The following is a 13592-nucleotide window of genomic DNA, read 5'->3' as shown; positions in this document are numbered from 1 at the left end:
TTTAGAGCAGTTAGTAAACCTGTTAAGATTTTTGAACTTAGTTGGGATTTTCAAAAGATGCATCCACACTATGACTCATCATTCCATACTGGCATGAACAATAAAAGCTATGATGTTATGTGACCTTCTCCATGTGCAATTATCAGTGAAACAAGACTGCCTTGTGAAATTCTCTCCTTGTAGACATGAAGACTTAACTCACGTACCTGAATAATGTACTGCTGCACTTCATGGTTTATGGGTCTAAACCTGCTTGATGGTCACTTTCACACAGCTACCTCACTTGCAAAGACAAACACACATCTTGCATCCAACTTACATGATGTAACCCAGTGGGTTTGAATGGTCGTGGAACGCTAAGTCAAGTCATTATAAAGCTGCCTATCTTTGCCTAGATTGAAATATATAGTCACCATTTGAAAAAGATCTTCAGCATCATCAGTTCTCTTAACTTTTAATCCATCTTCTCCTGGAAAATTCCTAGGCTGTCTATGAGAGGTGTCATCCCTTCAGTGTTCTTCACAATTTCTCATTATAAACTGAATCCTTAAATGGGAGGACACAAGAGGCATCCTAACCTCGAGGTCATCCATTTCTTTTAGCGGTTCAGAGTGGTTCTGCTCTGAGCTCCTCATCCTATCATGGAGAGTGAGCCCAGCAGTGCCACACAGGAATACTGGTTCAGCCGTAGGTAACTGTGATCTCACGTTTTACATTATTTCCCATAGCTTATTACCATAAATTAAAATAATGAGATGGACCAACTAGTAAATTAAAAGCTTTCTCCAGGGACTCCGCTCTCTCTTCATCATCATGTTTTGGTTACCACATCTAAAAACTGCTGCCATGGGACCAACTTCTTAGGGAATCTGATTATTACCTCTACCCTGACTCATGGACAGGGCCCTGAGGTATTTGACCTTCTCCTCTTGGGGCAGCAGAATTCTAAATACCCACAAGTAACATGCCACAATTTTCCCAGAAGAACACTGTGAAAGTGCAAATAGTTAACCCAACCATATCTCACTCTACTGCAAGCCATTCCAGTATGCACAACAGATCACTGTCTGATGAAGTCAAGGGGACAATATCGAATTCACACTGCACAAGTTCAAATTTTATGTTCTCTAACTGTATACCCTTCACACCTCAAGTGCACATTGATATTCTGTCCATGAAAATGTCAAACAGGAGAGGAGACGAGATGCACTTTGGGCAAGGTCCAGCACTCACACTAAATGGTCATGTATGTGAACGTATCTCGCAAATACAAGAATTGTATGGCATGCAGCAACAGACCAGACCTCCATATTCTGGTAACACCTTATACCAGAATAATGGCATTAACAGTAGTAAGTCCATAGAGCACATAACTGCAATCTCCTATGACACATAAATATCTATTCAAGGACAAAGAGAAAATAAAATACAGTTATGTCTTCACTTTTAGCCAATAAACCTATCTCAGAATCACTGGTCTTATATTCAGACCAATGCCTATCCCTCTCATAATAGATATTTTCTGTGTTTTCATGCTCTTACCAGTTGAGTATTGAAAAGGATGATCAGAATGGCTATGCATTATTTCACAGCATATAAATGGCCAATATTGGGTAGCTGGAAATGTCAGATATTAATCTTCATTATGTCTGCATCAATGTACTGTATGTGCACTCTCTAGTGCTTTGTGTTTAAAAAAACAAAAAAACAAAATCAGTCACCTCTTATCATCATCAAGGGACTACATTGTATTGAAAGTACAGACCAATGTAAAGATACAACAGTGCTTTGTTGTAAATCGACCATGAGATCATTTCAACACTCTAGTGTTTACACCTTTTTATTTATTTTAGGCACATTTTATACAATTATTACATGTTTCTGGGAATCTTTATGTATTAAGCAGGTGCTTTTTCTAGATGGGCTTTTTTTGATGGCTATTTGATGGATTCAAGGTATATTAAGTGCCACCTATGCACCTTTGACTATATTGATAACTGATCATAAATGAGGTTGAAAAGGGAAGGAAATACAGGAAGAGGGCATTACAACCAAAAGAATTTTACTCTGGCCACAAGAAAAATGTCCTAGAAATGTACAAACATAAATGGCTCACAATATATCGAAGACATTTGATCGTTTAGAGAGAGCATCCTCAAGTGGCTTGGGGAAGTGCCATGTTAGGGTGCCTGTCTGTGTGCCCGGTGTTAACAGTTAAGTGTGAACTGAATAGCAATCTGTCTGGGTGAAATGGCAGAAATGTGTAGAGATGAAATTAATACAGATTTATTTCAGAAAAGCAGGATGAAATTTACATTGGGCTTCATTTTATTTCATTAGAACGATTGTGATGAGAGCATGCTATTAAGACCAACAAGCTCATTCATCCTGTTTACTTCAATTCTCCAAAATAACATCAAGTGGGGATTTGAAGATCCCTAAAGTCCTGCTCTCTGCAACACTACTCGGTAATCTGATTGTGAATCTGAGTAGTGTGTGGCTAGTCCAGAATGTGCTATAGGAATGCAAATTAAGCACTAAAATAACAAACCTGATTCATAGGTATTACCAGAGTCTTGCTAGTTTTAAAATTCTCAGGACCTTTGAATACGTGTCTACCTTAACCTCCCATTCTATATTCTGCCATACATTCAAGATTATGATACAAAAGCTGGGGGTCTGCATTGTTTATTCTAAAGGAGAGGTTGTTTGTTTCTGTGGCACTTACAGTGCTATGAAGTCAGCAGGCTCTCCAAATGCTTCACATTTTTGTTCTTTCCTGTATAAGATACTTGCTCAGTTCTTCTAATACAGGCCACCTTTTTCAATTAGAAAACTAACGATAGGATTGCTCTATATAAGAGCTGTGTATTTTTAATATTGCTGTCTTACAGTGCATCTGGAAAGTATTCACTGCGCATCACTTTTTCCACATTTTGTTATGTTACAGCCTTATTCCAAAATTCATTTTTTTCCTCAGAATTCTACACACAACACCCAGTAATGACAATGTGAAAAAAGTTTACTTGAGGTTTTTGCAAATTTATTAAAAATAAAAAAACTGAGAAATCACATGTACATAAGTATTCACAGCCTTTGCTCAATACTTTGTCGATGCACCTTTGGCAGCAATTACAGCCTCAAGTCTTTTTGAATATGATGCCGCAAGCTTGGCACACCTATCCTTGGCCAGTTTCGCCCATTCCTCTTTGCAGCACCTCTCAAGCTCCATTAGGTTGGATGGGAAGCGTCGGTGCACAGCCATTTTAAGATCTCTCCAGAGATGTTCAATTGGATTCAAGTCTGGGCTCTGGCTGGGCCACTCAAGGACATTCACAGAGTTGTCCTGAAGCCATTCCTTTGATATCTTGGCTGTGTGCTTAGGGTCGTTGTCTTGCTGAAAGATGAACCGTTGCCCCAGTCTGAGGTCAAGAGCGCTCTGGAGCAGGTTTTCATCCAGGATGTCTCTGTACATTGCTGCAGTCATCTTTCCCTTAATCCTGACTAGTCTCCTAGTCCCTGCCGCTGAAAAACATCTCCACAGCATGATGCTGCCACCACCATGCTTCACTGTAGGGATGGTATTGGCCTGGTGATGAGCGGTGCCTGGTTTCCTCCAAACGTGACGCCTGGCATTCACACCAAAGAGTTCAATCTTTGTCTCATCAGACCAGAGAATTTTCTTTCTCATGGTCTGAGAGTCCTTCAGGTGCCTTTTGGCAAACTCCAGGCGGGCTGCCATGTGCCTTTTACTAAGGAGTGGCTTCCGTCTGGCCACTCTGCCATATAGGCCTGATTGGTGGATTGCTGCAGAGATGGTTGTCCTTCTGGAAGGTTCTCCGCTCTCCACAGAGGACCTCTGACAGAGTGACCATCGGGTTCTTGGTTACCTACCTGACTAAGGCCCTTCTCCCCCGATCGCTCAGTTTAGATGGCCGGCCAGCTCTAGGAAGAGTCCTGGTGGTTTGGAACTTCTTCTACTTACGGATGATGGAGGCCACTATGCTCATTGAGACCTTCAAGGCAGCAGAAATTTTTCTGTAACCTTCCCCAGATTTGTGCCTCGAGACAATCCTGTCACGGAGGTCTACAGACAATTCCTTTGACTTCATGCTTGGTTTGTGCTCTGACATGAACTGTCAACTGTGGGACCTTATATAGACAGGTGTGTGCCTTTCCAAATCATGTCCAATCAACTGAATTTACCACAAGTGGACTCCAATTAAGCTGCAGAAACATCTCAAGGATGATCAGGGGAAACAGGATGCACCTGAGCTCAATTTTGAGCTTCATGGCAAAGGCTGTGAATACTTATGTACATGTGCTTTCTCAATTTTTTTATTTTTAATAAATTTGCAAAAATCTCAAGTAAACTTTTTTCACGTTGTCATTATGGGGAGTTGTGTGTAGAATTCTGAGGAAAAAAATGAATTTAATCCATTTTGGAATAAGGCTGTAACATAACAAAATGTGGAAAAAGTGATGCGCTGTGAATTCTTTCCAGATGCACTGTACATTTCTACGTAGCAGGTTAGTTTTGCTGGAGTTTTTTTGCCAATAATTTTTAATTTTTAATGCTGATAGGTGCTTTACAAAGAAGGATTCTTGATATGTAGTACATGTATATCTTAATTTAGTTGCTTGGGCTGTGCTGTGAACATGTTTTTTATTATCTCAATACCAGGTGTATGATTAATTTTGTTGGCATGCACTCACTTGATAGATGAAGTATTAAACCTTCACCTGGCTTGTCTCACCAATCTTTCATAGCCAAAGAAAAGGTGTTTGCCTCAGCCTAATTCTGCACATTTCTGCATAGTTACTTCCCTGACACAATTAAACATCTAGCTGTACCAGCACTGTGGGTATTTTGGTTGACAATCAGGCATGATTTGGCCCCATGCAGTAAAAACTCTGGCTTTTAATGTGACAGTCAAGTTGTCAGCATACAGATTCTAAAAATGCATCATGCCACAATCATTTTTAAGAAAAATCTATCAGTCTGGAATGGTCTCTGAAGGCATTTCTAAGGCTCTGGGGCACCACTGGAGCAGAGTTCCAGCCATAATTTCCAAATAATAAAAGTTTTAGACAGTAGTTGATCTTCTTGTGCCATCCTGCCAAAATCTTTTCACTACTAAGGTGCAAAAAGGATCAAAAAAGTTAAATCAAGCTTTTTTCTTGCCTCAGACATACTCAAGCTTCATGATTCCACCATAAGAAAGATCCATGCAAGAAGGAACCCACTGCTTACTAATAAGAACACATTCTTTGCCAAATGCACCTTGAATGTTGTTCAATGCCTTTAAAACCAAGAACAGTTTTCAAAAAGTCAGGTGTGGGGTTTGCTTAGAAAGCTTTTAAAAGATTACATAGAAAATCATTTTATCCTCACAGAATAACTTAAAGCACACACTCTACTAATTTCCAACATCCATAACTTATTTGTCATAACTGTAACTTAATCTGAGTAAAATGAGGCTACCATGTTTTTTTGTGTAAAATTGCAGACATTAGTCTCCACATTCACCTTTTGGCCACACTACCCTAATGCTTTTAATCCCCGACATTGGAGACTTTTGGAAACCCTCTACAGAGCTGTGCATTTTTTAAAACAACAGCTGAGCATTGCTAATGGGTGAAAATGGGGTGTTTTGAGAATGGTGATTTAAATCACCCTCCGATTGGTTCATGCTTATTACGTGGCCCTTCCCTGATTGGAAGTGGACAGATAATGCTCTGAACTGTCATGACTCCCAGCTGGTATTCGCAGCATCTTTACTTGCTGTACACTCCTGTGTCTCTCAATAACAATTCTATCTCATATTCTGTCCAAACAAAACAATGTATTGTATTGTGTTTATAATCTCCATTGCTGTTCTCCATGTGAAAATGCAAGCTTTTGATTTTTTTGATTTGATATACTATATTAATCCCCAAGGGTAAATTGTCTTTTTGCATGACCTTTGGGGTCAAAGTGTAGTAAATGAATGTCTAGCCGGCGTCGACACTTCCCCTTCCCTTTTCCGTTGATGCATGTATGCCCAGTGTAGGCGAAGGGCTACGTCATTTTGCTTTTTCAGATACTTGTTTAGGTGATGTGAAAACACTAGCGTGGACAGTGTTTGCTTCCATTTAAAAATTCCACTTTTAAATGAAAACATGGTAGTGTGGACATAGTTTAAGGGGATGAATAGTATTTCTGCTTTTTATTTTGGGTACATTGTTAATATTTTTTGACATTTTTCATTTAATTTGTATGCTAAGTGCAAAATCCCTGAATAATTTTAACTTCAGCTTCCCATTCATTCATTCATTTCTAACAATTCAGAGTCATGGGACAAATTCCAAATTTAAGACCAAAAAAAATGAAAAATGTGTTGGGGCATAAAACTTTTTCAGTATACCACAAATATCTATATTTATGATCATTTGTCGTTGCAGATTTGCTCTTATATACTGTAATACTAGCTGTGTAAGCCTGTGCTATAAAAATCCTGGGCTCTTAGGAACTATTGAAATTGTCAGAAAAAAATTAAAATGCAGAGTTGGCGGTTTAGTTTTTCGTACATGCTCGCCCTCCTTGTCTATCGGTGGCTAAGCGAGTTCCTCTCTCCTCAGAGGTTTTGTTTTGCCAATGTGCTCCCCTCGCTTGTGTATTAGTGGCTAAGCAAGTTTGTTTTTTGTTGGCTGTTTCACTTTGGTGACGGAGTCACTTTCTTTCAGCTTCATGCTGTAGCCTCGTACTTCTGGGCCAGACAGAAGGACACACAGAATTCCACGCAAAGACGTTTATATATAAGATTTGGCTAAAGATGTAATACTGTATTGTATACTGCAAAAAGCTTTCAATAATAGAAAAATAATCAGACAAACAATGTACAGTGTACTTTAGGGCTAGTGCCCACATTCTTCATGGATGAAGAAAAACAAATTTTATTTGTTGTTTCCATTTATTTGCAACCTATGATGAATGCAGTAAATTTGTTTACCTTAATCACAAGTTTATTTACTAATTTCTTTGTACATTTACTTCATTCTGTGGCCTTTCAGCTTAATTTTACCTATAAGCTATATAGCTATTTTTTTATTTTAGTGATGGTAAATAAATTAGTCATACAAAAATATGCCCACTGGGCCAGTAGATAACTAGAAAAGAAAGTCTAAGGCCACTGTTTTCATATTTCCAAATTTATGGATAAGCAGGGAGTTTGGATTATCTGGGCAAAGATTAAGTTACAGTAATCCCCTTCTATACCTCCTTGATCATCTCAACATAACACAACAGCCCCAAACCTGCTTAGTTCCAATTCACGGGGAGCCATGGCCTGTCTCAGAATTTTGGGCACAAAGCAGTAAGCAGCACAGGACAGGGCACCAGTCCATCATGGGCTCCCTCTGACACACAAACTCAAACTCACACAAGGCTAATGTGGAATCACCAACTCTGCCATTCCACATATCTTTGAATGTGTAGACTTGACACAGGTAACAAACAGGCATGAGATTCAAAGTCATGGCACTGGCACTGGACTGATACGACGATCAGCAATAACCACTGTGTTACAGTGCCTATCATCTGCAATGCTACCGCCATTCTTGTTATGGCACAAAAGTTGTTAACCTTTCTCGGAATTTAGCCAAGTTTCAAACTGCTTGAACTTTGCTATCTTAACACTGTTTATTTTACTGGATATCCCAGCCCCTAACAATACTACTACTAATAATAATATTCCTTTACATTTATATAGCGCTTTTCTCACTACTTAAAGTACTCTCCACAAAGGGAGTACCCAGGATGCCAACCCATGATCTCCTTACTGAGAGGCAGTGCAAAGCACTTAGGTGAAAAAGCCATTTTAAACTTTTACAGGATTTATATCCCAGCTTCTGAGAAAAATATACAGAAACTTCAATAAGATCTTAACTGTTTTATCATGCTGAGAATATAGAGAATTTACTTTTTTCCATTTACGTTTTATTCTATACTGTTGACTGCATTAACATTAAATGTTATTTCTTTTCTTCACAGAGATATCATGAAGTTATTAGGAAATATTATCCAAATGGAAAGACCTTTCTTACCATTTTTAAAGATGGCTCAGGCCAAGTTTTGTATCCTTCTGAATGATTCTGGTTATTCTTGTTTATATTTTAATACTGAGGAACAGAGGTAGAACTGAAATGCCAAGTAGCACAACTGTTCTTCACTTCAGTTTGTCATGCACCAATATTCACTGTACATGTGGAATGCTCAGAAACTGATCTGCATTCTTTATTTCCTCTAAGGAAACATACTTAATAAATGAAGTTGCATTACACTGACCAGAAATAAAATTTCAAAAGTGACTTCTCAAAATTTTGGGTCTACTGTACCTTACAATATTTAAAAACAAAACAGGCAAGCTGAATTGAAGTTTAAATGTTTACCTGTCAAAGAATAAAACTGACTTGCAATAAAAGTTATTGCCATTAACTGGACCCAGAAATATGTGTAGCACTACTGCTTACCACTTCAATAGAAATAAGTGATTTGGCAAATTTATACTATAATTATACTCAACATATTGCCTTGTACACAAAGCAGCTTCATTAGTGTGGATATACAATATACTGCAGAGTTCTTTGCAAAAGTATGCAATGCAGTATGTTGACTGAATCCTTTTAGACAAGTATTATTCACAGCTTAGAGTGCAGTCTGAATTGTGATCAGTGAAACAAGTCGGGATGTTAACAAACAAATATAGGTAAACATCTTAACCATTCATGAGCATACTATCTTTGCATTGACAAAGCCAAATGATTTCATGTAAACAAAATGCCGCAGTATACAGTTAACTGGAGGGACTGAATGGCCTCTGCCTGTGTGCAGTAACTGGCCTGTACCACACTGAAATGAAGCACAGATACAAAGAGGGCTCTTTTTGGATCTTCAGTCAGGAGATTAATTTCAGTCAAGAAAATGAAGATCAAGAATGATTTTAATAGAATCATTAGGTCATTAAATGCTGGATATAATGATTATGAGGCAGTGGAAGTAATATAAATATTATTTCTGACTGTTTAGACAAAGCAGAAATGGAAAATGAAATTGCTAAAGGAAGTCACTTTTAAGCCAGTGAAACACTGTGAAGGACACCAAGTTGTACGGCAGAGAAGGCCAAAAATGTCCACGAGTTCACCATATGTTAATGACTGCCTCTACTGCTGACTAATCAAAAAAAATGAAAGTGAACATAATGTCATTTTAACCCAAGAGTGGGATAAATGAAAAGCTATTTCTAAAGCTGACTACACAGCAATCTTTTGTACTCTGGCAAAACAAAAAAAAAATGTAAACCCTCCTGTCAACCACACTTTTGGAAACAATTGGTAATAAGTAAATAATCATATCCTTAATACAATGCCAGCTATCCAACAGGGAGAATTGCCATCATGATTTCCTTTGTGCATCCAGCTGACTTTACATACCTCATTCTGGAAGACAGTGGAATAAGGCCACAAATTCAAGCCATCTTTACGTCCAAAGGCCGATCAACATGCTACTACCCCAGCGGGGCAATCTGGTAGGTGCCATTGTTCTGTTAGTGTACAACAAAGACAAGTTGACTGAATGAAGCATGGATTGAATAGCATTTTCACAAATTTGTAATGTTATATTGAAGATGGATGAAAACATGGATAAAAATTGAATTTTGGAACTTACAGCCATGTACGTTTGAGGTGAAACACAATACAGATCAAGGCATTTTGCTACAAGTGTGTGTGCCCATGCACACACACACACGCACACACACACAAAATGCACTAAATGACTGAAAATAAAAGTTTTAAGATTTTGGAAGCCCAATGGGTTATCCACACCTCTCTGCATCGGGTAGACACACGCTGATCAATTCACTGTAGTGTGTGTGCAGCCCTGGACATCTAAGGGCATTATAGACCCGTTGTTGCTTAATCTCACGTATCACTCATGTGCAAAAGGCCTCTCAGATTTTTTTTTTTTTTTGCTGCACATGGCCATCAATGCCACACAAAATGTCCATCCTCACCACATCCTGTGGCTCCCAGCAAGGGCATTCTTCATAAATAGGCAGGTGCAGGTGTCATGAAGCGAGTTATTCTTTTGTAGTAGTGGCTTATGTATTATATATATATATATATATATATTATAATAAAAACATTTTGGGAAGAGAGCCGAGACATGACTTTCTCAAAGAGACACTTTCACATCCCGTGAGACGAAACTTTGTGCCAAGAGATTTAACCAAACCTGGGGCCGGAAATAAAAGACAAAGAGTAGATGACAAAATAGAACGCCGTAAAGAATTCAAAAATGTTGGCGTGATACACATGCAGAGCAGATTAGAGATTATGAAAGTACTAAAATTCCAAAGTCTCAAAAAAATGATAGTAAAGATCGCATTAGCGCAAACAAATGGAAATTATTACTCGGTGAAATAACAGAACAGCGAAAACAGATCGAATATATTGTTCGGATTTAACCTTTAAGTCATAGACTTGTAGATTGTCTCATTCGTATTTCCATCAGGTATAAGTAGTGTTTCTTCCCAATGAAGAGGCGTATCCGCGAAAATGAAAAGATTTGTTGTTTAGTGAATGTGAAATCCTGCAAGAGAAAATTTCAAGTCCCGCAAGACAAAATTTTATGCAAAGAGATTTGGAAAAGTCCTGCCCACATCTAAAACATTTACAACCACGCACACGGTTCAATCATTTCTCATTTGTTTGAATGCTATTGTCAGACACAGTTCATGTAGAGAGAATGAAACGATATTCAGTCACAGGCAGTTATACATTGTCACGTTGTAATTCCAAACACGGAATCAAAATTCAATGCGATACTGACGAAAAGGTAAACGTGAAAAGAGATCAAATATATGGACATAGGTGATATGAAAGAAGTATGTAGATATTGTTTGGCTTTAAAGTTTAAGTCGGAGACTTGTAGATTGTCTAATTCATGTTGCCATCAGGGAAAAGTAGTGTTTCCTCCCCATGAAGATGCCTATCTTTGAGAATTAAAAGTTGTTTGCGGCAGAGACGTGACGTTGCTGGGGTGTAGCGTAGGCAGGGGGTTTGGCGAGCTAAGCACGCAGGGGGCAAAGCCCCCTAGTATATATATATATATATCTGTTATAAAAATCTTGGAAGGTTTGGAAGGAGACAATACGTGATCTTCTCAGAAGACAATTAGACGTTCCGCGAGGCAAGGCAGTGAGACAAAAGGACAGCTGCTGGACAGGCTTTTAAATGATTGACGTGCAGCAGAACACACAGCTGATCAGACTGCATCTCCTCAGCATGCATTCAGCCCCACCCCTTGACAACGCGGGCGGCAGGGGGCAATGCCCTCTAGTATATATAGTATATATAATATTGTGGAACGAGCCCCAGACACATACAGGCAGACATGTTTTTAAGCACCACCACACGTCTATTTACACAGTCCTATTTACAATTCTTGTGCTACAAACCCCAATCTCCCCCAAAGTCCAGGCCAACCACACTATGCCACTTCTTCGGACCGCCTCCTTCTCTTTCTTCTCTGACCTTGTCCTTCTTCCACCCGACTCCAGCCTCGAATGAAAGGAGGCGGCCCCTTTTATCTCCACCCGGATGTGCTCCAGGTGTGCACCGGCAATCTCCCACGGACACGCCCCAGTGTGGCGGAAGTGCCGGCTGTCTCCCTGGAAGCACTCCAGGTGTCCCCTCTCTTCTTCCCCCCAGCACTTCCTGGTGTGGCGGAAGTGCTGGGGTCCAGGGTCCTTCAGGCATGGGGACACCCCCTGGCAGTGACCACAGGCCCCTACAGGGTTGACCTTCCAAGCCCTGTACCCGTGGCCCCCAATACAACCAGGGCGGTCGCCCCCCCGTGGATGGAGGAGGCATGAGCCCCCCTCCTGTCTTCCTGGGCATCCCGGCCGGGTATGAACCCCAGCTGTGTGCCACTATATATATATATATATATATATAGTGAAGTCAACCAGGCGCTGTCCTCTAGCATCTTGGGGGAGGCAGTGCCCTAAAAAAGAAAAGCTGCCTTCCTCCATCTTTCCATATCCGTGGTGTCCTGGCCAGGCTGAGCTGCCGGCCATCTCTTACAATATATACATACATATATATATATATACATATATATATATATATATATATATATATATACACACACACACACACACACACTCACTGGCCACTTTATTAGATACACCAGTTCAACTGGTTCTTAACACAATTATCTAATCAGCCAATCACATGGCAACAACTAAATGCATTTACGCATGTAGACATTGTCAAGACAACTTGCTTAAGTTCAAACTGAGCATCAGAATGGTGAAGAAAGGTGATTTAAGTGACTTTGAGCATGGCATGGTTGTTGGTGCGAGGTCTGGGTATTTTAGAAACTGCTGATCTACTGAGATTTTCACGCACAACCATCTCTGGGGTTCACAGAGAATGGTCTGAAAAAGTATCCAGTCAGCGGCAGTTCTCTGGGTGAAAATGCCTTGTTGATGCCAGAAGTCTGAGGAGAATGGCCAGACTGGTTTGAGCTGATAGGAAGGCAACAGTAACTCAAATAATCGCTCATGGACTACAGCAACAGGAGACCACACCGGGTGCCACTCCTATCAGCTAAGAACAGGAAACTGAGGCTACAGTTCACCAGAATTGCACAATTAAAGATTGGAAAAATGTTGCCTGGTTTGGCGAGTCTCGATTTCTGCTGTGACATTCGGATGGTGGGGTCAGAATTTGGTGTCAACAACATGAAAGCATGAATCCATCTTGCCTTATATCAAAAGTTCAGGCTTGTGGTGGTGGTGTAATGGTGAGTGGAATATTATCTTGGTACACTTTGGGCCCCTTAGTACCAATTAAGCATTACTTAAATGCCACAGCCTACCTGACTATTGCTGCTGGCCATGTTCATCCCTTTATAAGAGTAGTGTACCCAACTTCTGATGGTCCTAGCAGGATAATTCACCATGTCACAAGGCACAAATTATCTCAAACTGGTTTCTTGAACAAGACGATGAGTTCACTGTACTCAGATGACCTTCACAGTCATCAGATCTCAATCCAACAGAACACTTTTGGGATGTGGTGGAACAGGACATTCAGATCATGGATGTGCCAGCTGACAAATCTGCAATAACTGCATGATACTATCATGTCAATATGGACCAAACTCCCTGAGGAATGATTCCAACACCTTGCAGAATCTATGCCATGAAAAATTACAGTAGTTCTGAAGGCAAAAGGGGGTCCAACCCAATACTAGCAAGTTATACCAAATAAAGTGGCCGTTGAGTGTACGTACTGTATTGTACACAGATGTTATGTATTTCTAGCTATAATTTTTTCGTTATACAGTATATAGTAAGAAAAAAGTGATCATGTAAAGTATGTTAATCTGAAACTTAATGGGCTGGATATTGTTTCTGTTCACTTTATCTGCAAAGCCCAGTTATACACAAGTAGTGTGTACAATAAATCATTTCATTAAACGATACCATTTCATCAAAAGCGATTTTATTTAAAAATAAAAAGATGTTTCTGTTTGTACTATT

At 39.6% G+C, this 13592-nt stretch overlaps 1 protein-coding gene across 1 annotated transcript in view; it reads left to right on the top strand.

The window, feature by feature from the left end:
* Positions 1-13592, top strand: part of LOC127527540 (glutamate-rich protein 6-like) — an 88823-nt gene that overhangs the window by 25232 nt on the left and 49999 nt on the right. The window contains exons 2-3 of the mRNA XM_051926609.1: positions 8033-8115; positions 9411-9566. Of these exons, the coding sequence (XP_051782569.1) occupies positions 8033-8115; positions 9411-9566 (239 nt within the window). The remainder of the gene's footprint in view (positions 1-8032; positions 8116-9410; positions 9567-13592) is intronic.

Source organism: Erpetoichthys calabaricus, chromosome 4 (genome assembly GCF_900747795.2).
Source record: "Erpetoichthys calabaricus chromosome 4, fErpCal1.3, whole genome shotgun sequence".
NCBI lineage: Eukaryota > Metazoa > Chordata > Cladistia > Polypteriformes > Polypteridae > Erpetoichthys > Erpetoichthys calabaricus.
Note: the sequence above shows the minus strand (reverse complement) of the source record. Positions and strands in the feature narration are given on the sequence as shown.